This window comes from Apteryx mantelli, chromosome 29 (assembly GCF_036417845.1).
Source record: "Apteryx mantelli isolate bAptMan1 chromosome 29, bAptMan1.hap1, whole genome shotgun sequence".
Classification (NCBI taxonomy): Eukaryota; Metazoa; Chordata; class Aves; order Apterygiformes; family Apterygidae; genus Apteryx; species Apteryx mantelli.
Window position 1 is genome coordinate 4,921,586 of NC_090006.1, and position 16,147 is coordinate 4,937,732.

At 39.6% G+C, this 16,147-nt stretch overlaps 1 protein-coding gene across 1 annotated transcript in view; it reads right to left on the minus strand.

Moving 5' to 3' along the window:
* Window positions 1-2,316, minus strand: part of XPO7 (exportin 7) — a 38,120-nt gene extending 35,804 nt beyond the window's left edge. Inside the window, exon 1 of the mRNA XM_067312389.1 lies at window positions 2,154-2,316. Coding sequence (XP_067168490.1) covers window positions 2,154-2,279 — 126 coding nt within the window. The 5' untranslated portion in view covers window positions 2,280-2,316. The remainder of the gene's footprint in view (window positions 1-2,153) is intronic.
* Between the last annotated feature and the right edge of the window lie 13,831 nt (window positions 2,317-16,147).

Sequence of the window (16,147 nt, forward strand, 5' to 3'; positions counted from 1 at the left end):
ATGCACGATCGCTGCCAGCCCTCTTACAGTTTGAAGTTAGTTAACTCTCTCCGAGCCACAGAAGGAACACATAACCTAAAGGACTCGGACAAAGCCACTTTAAAAAGCCAGCCTCAACAACTGAGTGGTCCATCTGCATCTCCACCTTCAACACTTTCAAGGTAGGCCTCATGTTGTGGCGGCCAATCTCCCCCCTCCCCCCCCAAACATACACAATCACAAGAGACATTAAATCACTACTGTCTTGTTAATTATTTACAAGACAAAAGCTGAAGGCAGCTGTAGTTAAACTATTTCTAGTGAACATGCATCACGTCTACAGAGTCACCAAGACTTCTGGCTACTTAACTGTTTTACAGCAACATCCCTGTAGCAGCTGCATTATGTCAGCTCTACACATAACAGGCTATACTAGGAATGTAACAGTAGTAAAGGAAGTGAGACAATAAAAATATTCTTGGACTTCATTAAAACAAGGAAAGAGAAACAAAAAACACCACACCACACTCCTGCTGGCAACCAAACTCAAAAGGTCAAACCATTCCCCTATGGGATAAAAGTTAAATGGCTCTGATGCATCAGGAGCCGAGTTCCCCCTTCCCCTGCAAGCCTGGACTCAAAATACAGCACAAGTTGGGATGGCCATGGCTTAGCCTCTGAGGACACAGTCTGTGTTTCAAAAGCAATTTGGGGGTAAAGCAGATGATTCAGCAGTCTACTTCAGAAAAACACAGCAGAAGCATCTGGTGGTGGTGATGAGGAGGTTACACAGTCGTTGGTCAGAAGGGCAGTAATCAAAATAAATGCCTTGCGTAACACATGTACTGAGAACACTACAGGGCTACATTACTACTTGGGGTGGGCTTTTTTTTTTTTTTTGCACTTTTTTGTTTGTTTGTTAAAAAAAAAAAAGACTAAGTAAATAGGAGCAGGAATTCTAAGGAAACTCTTTGGTGTTGCCAAAGACAGGATACTGCTGAGCCACACAGTGCAGGTGGTCACCATTACATACCCCATTAGAAGACACTGTGGCCATTAAAGCAGTTTTCTTGCTGGGGGCGGGGGGGGGGGGGCAAATCACAGATTTGGAAAGGCTAGTCCATATTATCCAGAAGTGTGAATCTATAAACTCACTGGGGAATAAAAGTTCATTCCATTCACATTAGATTAAGCCAGCATTCACACTGAGTTTTAACACACACTTTTAATATCTTGTCTACAATAAGCCGTGAGCCACATCAATTTTCCTGAGGATCCCTGTCCAGACAATCCTCAAGTTAAAATTCATGTTGTTCTTCTTCCTCAGGTTATCCCCAAATATGCAGCTGCAGAGGCAGCTGCAAGATAGAGAATATTTTAGAGCATATATGAAGAAATACCAAAGCCTACTAGGGCAACTTAAAGTGAGAGTGGATGTCAATGTGGAATTTTCATGCATTTGTCCAAGTTTGTAAATGGTTATTTTATTTTTTAATTTAATGTGCTCAAACAGCCAGAAAACATTCATGCTAAGCTGGAATCCACTCAGATAAATTTCTCTGATGAAAACCCTCTAGGCACAATTTTTAGGGATGCCTCACCAAGAGATTTCTTTTCTCTTTATGTGCCCTAACTCAATTATCTGTTACATCAATAGGCAGAACAGTCAAGCTATGCTGATACTATATTCTAGGCTTATAACATTAAGCTTCAGAATATCCTAATACTTCAAATACAATGGCAGATCAGTGGAGTTCCTTTCTCCTCTTCCAAGGCAGGAGAAATCAAGCTAGCTTTTTCTGTTGTTAGAGGTAACAAGTAGGTGGGGATTATTTCACTGCAGAGACTGGGCAATATCTACTGTTTTAAACAAGATAAAAAATACCATTTAGTATAACGATTATGCAGGCCAAGAGCCCTGCATATTCTAGATAAGGACTAAAGCATGAGACAGCAGAGTATTCAAAACACTGAAACACCCCTGGAATTCTGCTAGCACTGTGCACTTGTGTTAAGTTACGGAAGAGAAAGGGATGTGGTCAGGGAACAGAAAGACTGTATTAAAGACAAATAATTATAGCTAATTGTATCCACTGCTCCTTTTGCAGTGAACAACTCCAGAACTTCCTTAAAAACAGTTTCATAACCCATTTAAGAGAAGAAACTAGTCTTACTTTGTACCTATAGAGACCAAGGAAGAGCAGTATAGCAGCATAAAGTGACAGATGAGCAGGCAGGATTAGTGACTTCGCAGCCACACTCGCTAGCCAGGAGACAGCAATTAGATGCCATTTTGACATGAGAAACTGCTGAGTCACAGAAGGCAGCCAGAAAGTCAAAAATCTCCTCCCCCACTGGTTCCCAAACTTCCGAGTTTCTCTCACGTGCTCCTCTCATGACAACATGGAAATCCTAGGATTTTTCTACAGTTGCACATACCATATTCTAATAACACATACTAAGTAAGCCCAAAGTATTTTACACAGTAGTGGAAAAGCATTCAGTCCAATTTCTCTCATACCTTACACTATACCAAGGTAAACCGACAGCCTGAACCATTACTCAATGACCAAAGGGAAGTGTTTGTCTTAAATACATACTTAAAAGCTTAAATTGCCTCTGGATTTTCCATATAGCCACAGCTCATAAAAGATTCCTCAGCTCCAAGATCAGAATGGACTATGATCATTTAAAATTACCTCCTATACGCATACACAGTTTTTCCTCAGAAGCCTTGGAGGACCCCGCTATACATAGGGCATTAGATAAACAAGCACACGCTTCCCCCAGCATATACCTGCTAATGCAATTCTGTAAATCCGTTGCCTTTAAATGCTTCGCTCATTTAACATTTTCATTATATAATGAAATATATTTAAAACATGTCTCCCCCCCCACTACAACAGTTATGAGCAGCAAGGATATTACTGAAAACATATGATGCATAATGAAAGACATCAGTTTCCGATGGCTTTGATTTAAAAAAAAATTAATGTTAATTTTAAAGTAAAAATGTCACTTTCTGCATTATTTTAAAATCCATATTTCTCTAGCCCACCTGTATTTAAAAGAACTGACTCGGGGGTGCCAACAATAGAGAAAGTTGACAAAATCTCCTCTTGTAGGTCATTTTACTGTGTCTATTTATTAGTAAGTCTCTGTGCTGATATAAACAGAACTCAAAGAAGTTTGTGTGTGCTCCTGGGAAAGAAAAGAGAACACATTTTTGATCGCCCTCCCCAAACTGAAGTTCAGCACTCTCAGAGAAGGATCCTCACCAACACTGCAAAGCACTAGACATTGGTTCCAAGTCAGCATTATTGAAAATACCCTGTGTTTTACTCCAAAAGGATTGTTTTCTGTGTGGTAGAAATGTTTTTCAACAAGGGCAAGTTTATTTATCAGAAACCAGCAAACCTGACAAGTAATTAGCAAAACTTCCACTCCCCTTCCTCCTAACAGCTACGAGCTAGGAGGGAAGTTTTGCTACACACCAACATGCTACAGCAAGTTTACAGGCTGCTCCCTCTTTTCCAACCGGAGTCCTGCAGCTGAGCGGCTGCAGCATGGGCTCGAGGGGAAGCACTCAGAGCTTGGGTTGAGCAGTCCCGAGTAGCAAGCGCCAGTCCAGCCACCCTCATATAAACTTTGTGTCACATTATTGCTCATTTCTTTAATAATATCAAATGCCGAAAGGAAAGAGTTTTCCTCTGTAGATGCCACGCGATGTTTACCTGAGAAAGACCCCTACTTACCAGCCTCTATTTTATACCCTCGATACTGTTGACTCATGTTAACCATTTCTGAAGTTCAGGAAGCTGTTTTTCTGTTTTGAAATGCAATGTTATAAAAGATCCACTGTTGATTCTATCAAGACTAACCAAAAACAACAGTAAGATGAAACAAGTACCAGAGGCAAAAGCCAAAAACCAAGTTTTCAAAAAACACCTCAAGATCAAGCAGCTCCTAGAGACTTCAATTTGCTGCTAAATTTTGACACTTGAAAAAGATAAAACAAAATCCAAAGAAATCAGGCCTGCCGACTTTGGTGTTTAACTTCAGGCACCCGTTTTTAAGATCTCAGCCTCAGATGCTTGTCCACTGAGAGCAGCTGTGAAGCTCAAAAATTGAAAAAACCCAACAACTTATCAATCTCATTTATGCTACAAGATAAAAATAAAACTCATCACTGTTCAGTGTTTTCCCCACAGTGAAGATAAACAATGTGTGATCATCTTTAAAATGATAAGTACTACAAGGAAAATAACAGCTACCTAAAAGGAGTCCCCAGGGGATGGCTGCGGACTTGATCCTATATTACACGGTTGCTTAAGCAACACTCTTTACATCCAAAGGCTGCAATAAGCTCTAGGCAGGTTTAGTTCAACGGAGTTTGACTTAGCCATGCTGACAGTTCCCATTTCAGAAAATTGAGGAAACGCATGCTGTGTTTGGCATACTCAAGATGGCAGAGCCAGAAAGTAAGCATGAGTGTACCGCAAGACCAGATCGCTTTGGGGGAAGGAGACAAGCAATAACCTCACAGATTTAGACATCTGGAGTATTTGGCATAACAAGATCAATCCAAACTTTCCTGATGCCTGGTGAATTTTATCCTGAAGGATGTGCACTGCTGTAAATCCTTCAGACACATATTGTGTCCAAGACATTCCTTCATCCTGCCTTATGGTTACTGACTCCCTGAGCCAGAGATTCTGCAACATATTTAATACAGTTATTTTTGTCACAAGCACATTCATCCATTTTAATATCCCAATTCCCCCATATGTTATAACCAAAGTCAGACTTTGCAAGCACCAGGAAATTGCAGGGCACGCAACAAGGCGTGCAACAGCATCAATGCCTATGCTAAAGTATTCTAAAGAATGCAGCACATCAATGTAGTTAACCACGTTACTATTTACAGGATGTGTCACCTCAGAGGAACAAAGGGGTGGGGTGGGGGAAATAGAGGGTTCTCCATACTTTTCCTTTGCCTTAAATTCCTTAAGTTTAAAGGATACCAATTTCTACAGTTGCCAATAAACATGTGAATTCCTAGTACCCATGGCATTAAAATGAGTGACAAGATGAAGGGGATATGCAAACTTCTCTAATGAAGCACCTGAAGCTTTGCATCAGTCCTATGCTGGCACTGGGTTTCGGTGCTGCCCAGAATACGTCAACTTCTGTTATTGAAATTGTAGACATTCACTAGTTTTCTTCAACTGCTTGCTTACTTTTCAGCAAAACAGGGAGAAGAAAGATGCAGCAAACAGGGCTCTGAAACACTGGTTTTCAGCAGATCCAACCTTGCATCACAGCAGTCAAAGGGCCCTGGTGTTTTAAGTGACTAAGGCTTAAAGAATGTCTCAGGTCACTTGATGAATGTCAGGTATTCCAACCAAAAATAAAAAAGCTTTTACAATGAATGCTGCAATTATTAACTGCCAAGAACCAGTATGATGCACTTCCTAAGCACACATCACAGTAAAATCAAGGTCTCATGGCTCATCACCCTCATTTCTTAAGAGAATCTGAACAATAAATTGCCCCATTTCCATTTATCCTACTAATAACAGAGAAAACAAGCCTGCTTATGCCCTTCCAGCATATCTCAAAATTATTTATTGCAGTATTATTTTCAGGCATCTCCCTGCATATCTCAGGGTATCAATAAAGCTCTTTTTCTTTCTCTACAACAAATGTCCTTCAAGTTAAGATGGAACAGAATTTCTTTCAGGATTCAGCCCTGCCATTTTACTGCGCAATGCTTTAGAGCAACTCCACACACATACTTCAAAGCGATGAACAAACCCACCTACACAAAACTCCAAAGGGTTTCTCTGGGTCAGCCCAGAGAATTGGAACCAATTCCCAGATTTGGAAATCAACCATGTGTTGAAGTATCATCTTTATACACCAAGCATGGAACCGCTATACTGTGAATTTTCCTGCCACAAAGTTGAGATCTCTGATTAGAAAGATGTGCTAGCATCCCTTGGATAAGCCTCCCAGGAATACACAAAAGGTACATACCTGGTACTGGCTGCAAAAGCATTGTACTTCAACTTAACATCTGTAACACTTCCCATAATCTAGTACTGACAACATACAACATTGTACAGTACACTGAAACAAAGACTGTTTCTGGCCCAAAGAACAGCAATGTGAGAACCTTAGTGGGTGGTAAAACTGTTGACTTATAGCAGAAACTTTTCAATATTTTAGCTGGCTGCAAATAGATACTACTGCATAATTTTATCAATGCTTAGCTCTATTCTTCTTTTAAGGACAGCAGTTTGCTTAGCAAAGAAATGAGAGGGAAGACAATCTTAAGCTTGGCTTTCTAATACAGGATATGTTTTAAGTAAAATTGAAGCTAATTATACCTTGGAGGCCAGCAACACTGAGAACAGATGGAGGGCTAAAATATCCAAAAGAAACCTCTGCATTTGTGCTTCAGCGAGACTTCCAGATGCTAGCAGAATCTGTGCGCAACACATTTCATACTCTGCACATACCATGACCATGAAATAAATTAAAGAGAGGTTGACAATACAGTGGATCTTTTTAAAAAGGATGAAACAGATGCAGTAAAATTGGGAATTAGCACAGCTTTGAGTTCTGTCTGTCCAGCTGGAAGTAATGTTTATTACACCTTGATTGTGTTCTGGGTTTGCAGTTTTCATGCATTTAAATATCCAATCCAAATAAGCACACCAAGAGGGCAACCCCAGCGCTCTTTACTTCTCCAGTGGGACAAAAATCTCAATCCATTGCACAAGCAACAAGGAGTCTTCACGTCTTTGCACTGCACTTCCACAATCACTCACACTGTACCTGTTCCATACTGAACTACCTGACACAACCACCTCGGACTTGTCCAATTAGTCAGAGCACAACAGTGTTTAAACCGACTGTAGGAGGACAAACAGCCTGAAGCGCGCTGAACAGTTACACCTGAAAAATGTCCAAAGGATATTAAAACCCCCCCCAAAAAACTGCAGAGTGAATTCGCAGGTGTTCAGCACTTTGTGCCATGCAGCTGCAGTGTTCTTTGATTTGGCAGTAGATGCCCAAAGGAAATTTACTATCTCATGAAGTCACAGACAGAGCATCAACTTTAGATACGCAGAAAGTGGGGGGAAAAAAAGGTAGAAATTGATTAATTTTTTTTCTACACACACAGACAGACATACAATTTGGCTAAAAGTTTCACATGAAAGAAGTCTTAGCATTTCCTTCTTGCGGCCAGGTAATATTTAATTACAAACCTAAAAATGTCACTAAAAATACAAATAAAGTTGCTCAGTCATCTATAATTTCTACATCATAATATTTGTTCAAGAGGTTTCATTACACGTCTCAATACAAAAAGGGTTCACACAGCATCTTTGCTTCCCTTAAAGTGTAGTACCAAGTCTAATATAATGCACAATTTTTTTAATACTGCAAATTTGTAAAGTCTGACTCCTACAGAAAAATGGTAACATATCTATTATCTTCTCTGAACATTAATGTCTGATCGTCCAGTGTTACTCAACTGAATGTATAATTCAGTTAAGAGACAGCAAACAGCTTGTTGTAGAACAAATGGGAAAAGTAAAACAACAACAGAGATAAGATGGCTCAAGACACCCAACTTCGGAGGAGTTATTAGTGACTAGGCCATCAGTGGAGGAAAAAGTGAGCAGGCTCAGAAGACACACGCAGCTGTAAATTGTAGTAGCTGTTTCTTGCAATTTAGAGATGGGAAACTCGCCAGACCTACTTGAGGAAAGGTTAAGTTGAAAAAAAAAAAATCCATTTGCTTGTCTTCTTTAAAAGTTAGATATGAGATATTATTTCAGAAATTAGCTTGTTTTGAAGAAGCTATCTTTACACCATAACAGATGTTTGCTAAGCTTAAGATAGTTTTTCCCAAGTTTGATCCCCATTGATGCTGTTGAAGTAGTGATGAAAGATAACCCTGGTGTTGTAATACAAGCCTACATCTAGGAATGGATGAATTGCTGAATTCTACCCCCCAAAAGACCTATCTCCCCATGGGAGCACTCAGCAGGGCCCTAAGCAAGGGCAGCAGCACAGTCAGCCTAGTAAGTGCAAAACCCACGTGCTCCTTCATTTTTTGGAACAAAAACAAAAGAGGCTGGAGCAGCACCAACACCTTTGCTACAACAATGGAGAATGCGTCACTCCCATTTCTTTACCTTTTTATTTATATGCCACAGCTAATAAAATTGTGTGATCGGTAAAGCAGTGTAAGCACCCTTTTTGAGAGCTGAACATTCCCTGTGCATCTGAGGGCTTTTTATTTGGTGAAGGCTGGACATTTCCTAGTGAGCAGCAACCATGAAATTAGGACAACAAGCACACGGGACCAATGCCGTGCTCAATACTACATGGAGAAGGGAAAGCTGCAACCAGCAGATGAGACAAACCTCCCTCTCAAAATCCCTTCTACCTGTCGATAGCAACTGTAGAGCATATTATAAAAAGAAAGCATATTCCTGCCATTCAAATCAACATTCCCCATTTCAATAACATACGTGTTAAGAGTGGACACTCAATCTTGCTAAAGTACAGAGGTCACTATTTCCCACAGTGAATAGAAATTTTTTTTATATTATTAGGAATAATAGCAGTACCCTGACACATCTAGATGTACAAACAGTTTCAGAAAACAAAATCTTACTTCGAGCAGTTAGGCTGAAAGCCACTTCTAAGATACTTTAAATGATTATTTTGAAAGGAGACAGGCTAGGCAATGCTTTGTGTTTCAGAACTGGAAAATTGGCAACCGTCACCCCAGTTCTTCACCTGTGCAGGTTTGTAAGGATCTATGACAAAGTCAAAGCATTGCCACCACATGATCTGAGCATGAGCTGGAGCCATGGAACAATGCTTATCTCACCCGACGGAGACTGTAAATAGTACAAAATAAGCGTTGTAAGGATTATTTTCAATTTGTTCAGATAGACCAATAACCCCTGTAGGGCTCCACTTTGGAGCACCACACAAGAAAACTCCTAGACTTCTGATAGTTAAAACTGAGTAACATTCTTTAAACTCTGTGAAGAAGAAATCATTTACAAAATAATCTAAATGAACTAAAAGACTATTTTTGAGTCACAGATCCCTCTGCTTGCTTTGCATTTGGCATACAAGGGAAGAAAAAGTAGTCTTCAACATTACCTGCTCCCACTACATTTAAGACAAAATGAAAATGAAAGATAAGCAATTTCATGGCAGATACCAGAGCTTAAGGACGAAAACTAAGAAAACCACACTACTGGGCAAGCTAGCCGCAGTGAAGCAAACACACAGGCCTTTGGATTGCTGGACTGCATTTTCTCCTATACTAACAAGGTTAAGAGACTTAACTTTCAAGGCTCTACCTTTGCAAAATAAGCCACCTTCAGGTGCAACAATCAAAATCATACATGAAGGCACTGTAAGCAGTAAACACAAATGGGAATCTACTACCAAAAAAACTCCAACCACTCAAAACCAAGCCCTGTACACCAACAGGACCTGCCCCACATGCAAAGCATGTCTATTCAGAAACGCAAAGCTGAGCTCCAAGATGATGGTTCAGGAGAAAACAAAAACTCTAAGTCAAAAAACCCTGAAAAGCCTGGAAGCATCTCAGATCATACAAAATACTAAAGCTACTACAGGACTGCTCAAACTCATCATCCAGAAACAGCAAAGCAATCCAAGGACTGCAAATTATCTTCAGCTTACTGGTTAAACTGCAGCAGCTACAGACATTATCTAGTGCTAGAAGAGAAACAGAATTAGTATTTTCCAGTACAATGTCCTTGGACTATAACTCCTGTAATCACCATGTTCACAAACATACTGAACTAATGATAAAAGGGCACAGAGCTTTCAAATAGGAAATTTAACCAAAACACTTAAACGATACAGAAACAACACTGCTGTCCAATGGGAACACAGGAAACAGAACAATCAACTCCGAGTGACGGGCTATGGAATAAACTATGTAAACACTGTGTTCAAGAACCTCACTTTATAGAAAATGCCAATGCAAGACAGACATAAATCCTTTGCAGACCCAGAGTTGTGAGTCCACAGGGAGTAAGGATGCAGAGCTCCTTTTACTGACAACAGATAAAAAGGATGGAAAAGATTTAAAAATGAGCCTGAAGTGGAGGTATTTAACAGAAAAATGAGAGGCTATTCCCTTCATAAACTGATCTTACGACATGAGAAAAAACACAATCTGCTGGTAATCCTGTTACAAGATAAAGATACCAGATGATATATATCTCTACCAAGAAAAATCTTTCTGGTGATTCTACCCAATCAGCCATCAGATTTGTTGGACACTAGGTAGAGAGAGTGAAGTAAGAAGGGTCAAACAAGCTGCAAAAAATAGTACATCTTCCTTCCTTTTGTATGGAAGGCATCTGGAACAGAAAAGTTTTGAATCTTCTTTCTATTGCAATAGCATGATTCTTTACGTCAGAGATTAAAAAGACATTGACTGAAGCCAAGAGAGGAGTTAAAAGGCTCAGATTTCTAGATCAGGTGCTTTTGTGGATCTGGCCCTTTAGTCCCATTAAGTTCAGTTCAAGTTAGAAGGAACTTCCCTATCTATTCTCTCATCTCAAGAGCCATGACTCCAGAGCTACCAACAAACCCAGATGATAGCAGGTTAAAGCCTGTCCTCTAATGCTCAGTTACAAGGCCAACACCCATTTCATTTATAAACAGATATCATATTAATGTGCAGCACAGAAACACCCGTGAAATACTTCAAAAGCTTTATGCCTTTTGTATCAATTTAATATTCCTAGAATCATGTTATTTTAGTTCCTACAATTACAGGGGAAAAACTCAATTACTAGTGCCAGACAGTCCAGGCCCTTTGGATTATTCAGTTAAAAAAAGATATATGACTGCCCAATGGTCATAACAGTGTCAACATATTAAGTTACCTAGCACTTTTGTGTGTCATAAGCATAAGGAAAACAGCAACAGTAATTGTGCTGATCAGTCAACAAAACCCCAGACCGCTACTGAATCTTGAAAGATGTCAAACTACACGTAGAGAAATGTACAAGCAAGAAATGCAAGAAGTAACTGGACTAAGGCTTCCAAATAGGACTGGGAGCCATGAATCTCATTTCATTCTGGCCCTGCCCTAAGTCACTGACTGCCTAGACGAGTTAGTATTACTGGCCTCTGGGCTTTTTGGAGAGATCAAGATCCCTCCTTCCTCCTCAGAAGACATGTCACGCTCAGCTCTTTCAAAGTACCACAGCTGAAAGAAAAAAAGGAGAGAAGGCAAGAAGAATTTTATTGCAAAAAAAGCTTTAGGAAAAAGCATAACTTTTATAGACTTAGAGGAAAAAAAGCTAATAGCGAATTATGGGTGCTGTGTCAATTAGGCAGGAGAAAAAACAAAAAACAGAAAAGAAAGCAATTGCTCCCAACCTCACTATCATTTTCCTGCTATCTAGTTACACAGATACATACACATAGGTTTTTCTGACCTGCCAAAGTGGGAAACAAATCTTCAGAGCATCCTCAATCCCATTTAGAAGAATAAAAAAACCCTGTAATTTAAAAGAGTCAGCTAAAAATTCACAATTACACTTTCAACTACAAAAATGCTATAAGCAGGAAGAATAAGTGATCTTATACTGTGTATATAGTCTGAACTGTCTTAATCAAAGGAAAGGGAAAGGAGGGAGTTTAGAAAAACATTCTAGTGCTAAAACATCACTTTTTGCTATCACAAGCAGGGATTTGATTTACATGCAAGACTCGCACCAGGTGAGTTTCCAGTTCTCTGAAACACTGCAGCCAGACTGTTCTGGGAGCACACAATATAATGTTTAACTAGTGTTCTCATTCCAGATACTGTAGCGCGATATGCCAAGTGGCATACATGGACGCCCTGGCATGTCTCTCCGCTCTGAGCCCAACTGCAGCACGGCCAAGGCTGCAGAAGATACAGCCCAGACAAGCTATAAACAACAAGAGCACACGTTAGACAGTGCAATCCTTGGCGAACTGCACCTGAGAATGTTTAAAGTGTCAAAGAACTGCTAAAAAATATTTCCTGTTCACAGCACTCAGCTAATTGACTGTAGAATGTTATTTTTCTCAAGTGCAACTCATTTGTCAGCCTGGAGAATCACCTCTGATTTCCAGAGCAGAATAACAGGTGGGGGGAGAGAGATGAGAAACTTAACAGAAGCAGATACATTCCTGATGCCCATTCAATACCTGCTGCACAGAACAAGGGATAGGAACATCTTCCCCAATGTATCTAAAGAACTAGTGCAGAACACTACTCTTACATCCCAGAACACATTACACTCTCAAAAGACTTTTATAATAGAGATCACACATTACCCAATTTTCAAAGTATGCCACAAATAAGATGTTAAGCACCAGAGTGTAAAGCTGATATTTTATATTCTGACGTCAGGGCAACAAGCTTCCAACCGGTAAAGCATGCCGTTGTAGTTAATAGGAACCATGGAACAAATTCCACATTTTGTCCTTTATGAGAAATAAAAGCAAAAGTGTCAAACTTCTGCTTGGACTTCTGTAGAGATACTTCATGAGTGGTTATCAACCCTTCTTCAACAGTATATTTTATTATTTTGTTAGAAAATAACACATACTAAAAACAATCAACAAGATACCATCATCACCATCAATTGCATACATCTGAGGTTACATCAAATGCAGCCAAAAACACTAACTAGTAACTCAGTGAATGAAAGACAGATCCTTATATCCTAGTCTGATCTTGAATGTGAAAGAAGCATGTCATTAAAATTCTTCCCTCTACTAAGTTCTAAGTACTATATATGCTGCACAATCAAGAACAGGAAGAACTCAAAGTAACTTACTCAAAAGAAGTAACTGCTGCATGTTAACTGTCCAATCAGTGGGCTCTGACTTAAGGATACCAGAACTAAGACCATAAGCAACACCTGATCATTTTAATACACAGATGCATTTTGTGTGATTAGCCATAAGTAAAGCGAGGACGTATTTCGTGCCTGCAGTATACAGACATATTTTCTGGATGTATTTTATTCAGACTGGTTTCACTCCTGTATTTCCAAGAGGTTATCCAAACCAGATTTAGATCAGCACCAGAATGTTTTTCAGGTAGTCCTTTCCAGGGCTTCAAACCCACTATCAAGAGAAAGCCAACCGTGCCAAAGTTAGATGAGCAAAGAAATAACAAAATTCCTCTTGCAAATCAAAGCTGAAGAGGCACAGAAACCTTCACAGGGGTCAGATTTTACCAGCACTGCTACTATACAAAAGGTGTAAGATGCACCAGCATCATATATTACTCTGGTTATTCTTACAAAAAAAGCTAGATTCTTGCAACTAAACCACAGAACCGTATCACCGGAAAAGCATCACAAACTATTCATAAATATCTTCTTGAAACCACAGCTTAGAAGCAGGAAGATGAAATTGCCATCAAAGATGCAAATTTCTAAGTAGCAAAAATGTAACTCCTTGAACTCTGCTTTAGTAGGCCCGAGCCCTACAGACTCATCAAAAACAAGTGCGTTGTCCAAAACCATGGGCAACAAGACATTATGAAGAGTAATAAAGTTCTTGAGCTACAGAGCATTCAGCGTTCTCTTAAAATGATGATTAAAATGAACAAAACCTCCTTAATTGTATTAGTGTTGGCTATCAGAGGGAACATAGCTCAGTCACTAAAACAGGGAAAGGAGTCCAGACTTCTAAAACCACATTTGCAGCACTGCCGCTTACTGCATGACCTGGCCATTTCACTTCACTCTGCCTTTCTTTTATTGTCGTAACATGGATCTAGCTTATGCCAAATGGGTAAGCCAAAGCTTGCTTTATATTACAAAAGTTCTGAGATCTTCAGATGAAGTATTATAGAAGGTACTGTTACCTAAAAACAGACTGCTAGACTCCAGCTTACTGAATTCAATGACAAAATCTCCCACAGACTTCAATGAGGCTAGGATTTCACCTTGAGTCCATCTCTCAGCAGGCAGCTAATGAGTGTGAAAAATCACAAAGAAGCCAGCACATTCTCCTGTCCCATATGGACTGCTTCAAAACACAGTCATCTGAAGGTAAGATACAGTGAGCTGGGGCTGCTGTGAGTAGCAATCTGTTGGACAGTGCACCTTACCTGCTAGCTAGGATTATTCTGAAGTGTACTCCAGATGTGGACAATGAATAAACTGCTGGTGCTGGGAACCCCCCGAGTAGAAAAGGAACATCCACTTTTATTTTATTTCAAAGTTGGACTGCAGAGATCCTGAGCTTCTGCAACTATACACTTCTAGATTTCAGTGGAAACCCAACTCTGAACACCCATCACTAAGTTTTTCTGCAACTCTGTTGCTGAGCACCCAGACAGTTAGCATGTTTAAAAAAAAAAAAAAAAAAAAAGCATAGTTTAAGAAAAGCCTAATTTGCAAAAGAAATGCTGCCAACTCTATTTTTAGTTGAACCAGTGCTTCCCCCTCCCCAGTTTGAGTACTCCCTTGGGCTATTCTGAGATAAGTCCAAGTCCTTAGTAAGAGCTTGCAGTGAGTCCAATGACAAACTGAAGGAAAAAGGTTGAACTAAAACAAACGAAAAAGTATTCTAAGCAATTCATAGTTGGGCAGTAGGCTAAATCGTGATTCTTTTACCAAGCAAGTGCAAGGTTACAGAGATATCAAATGGGAAACACGCATCCAGTCTCCAGGGTTTCCTCTGGAGCAAGCTGAATGTTATAGATTTCTGGAGCCAAATTAGATTTTGTTTTTGAGCCAAAACAATGTCCTTTAGAATACAGAAATACACAACAACAACAACAAAAATCTGGTCCTGTTAGGGATGGAGAGGGAACTGCCCCTACGAAACAGTCTTAAAACAAAACAAGCCCCCTTTTCTCCCCCCATAAAGACAGTACTTAAGAATTGCACAAAGGAGCCATTGACACTGGTGAGAAAACCCTGATGTTCTTCCCCGTTATATTCACACGTGATGCAACCAATTGCTGTAAATTACCAATACACAAGGTGGAAGTGACATGAGAGAATTCATCTCAACATGGGATACATGTTTAAATATACATTTTTATATAATTTAAATATGGAGAGAAGCAGGTTTATATACATAAAATATGCTTTTAATGTATATATGTGTATATACACACATACATTATATACATGCGTACATATAGATCAGACACATTCCAGCTTCTTAATCTAGGTTTCTTGCCTTACCTTCCACAGGGCCAATGAGAAAACTACCATCTCTTGGTTTTCAGTCTCACGTGTCTCCTCCTTAAACCCATGCTCCTGTTCATTTAACACATACACTGAATCCAAACAAGTTTTTCCACCAAGTTTCCCACGCAATGGTTTTGAGATGAAAGAACTAACTTTTGTTTGCATCCTACCCAGTGCATTTTGAGGCCCCAGCCGAATACCCGAATCCACTGAAACACACACATACAGGACTTCTCCAAACATGAAATTTTCCAGCTTGGAGCCCAGAGCTGTCAGCTCATTTAACAGTTAAAAAAGATGGAAAACTTTGTGCTTATCTCTTGCATTTGAAACACCCAGGCCTGAACCTAAAGTCAGATGATGCAGAACCAAGAAAAGGAATGCTAATCACTCAATTTCCTCTTTAGATGTCAGATTCCTTATTTTTCTACTAATAATACCTACCTCAGTATCTTTCTTGTTACATCTCATGGACATAAAATTCTTTCATTTCAATTTAGAGTCAGGTTACTGATAACAAGTAATAAAGTCACTCACAAGTGACAACAATTTTTAATTGGTGCAATGACTTCTTAAACTCAAGATGAATGAAACATTCAGTACACAAAGTCACAGAATTAATCATCATCCTACAACAGACATTCTCCCAGAGGAATATTCTCACTCAGTAACTGTATCCCATTTTAGGGCAACAACATGGAAGACATCTAAGGGGTAAGGAAAGGTGAAGGTAAGGGGAAGAAAAAACAAAGATGACATAAATCCATCTCCAAGAGAGGAAAAAAAAAGGGGGGGGGGAGTGGAAGCAAGGGGACTCCTACTCTGCCCACAAAGCTAATTATAATGACATCCTTGCTACTTTCCTCTGTTTCTATTGTGAACAAGGT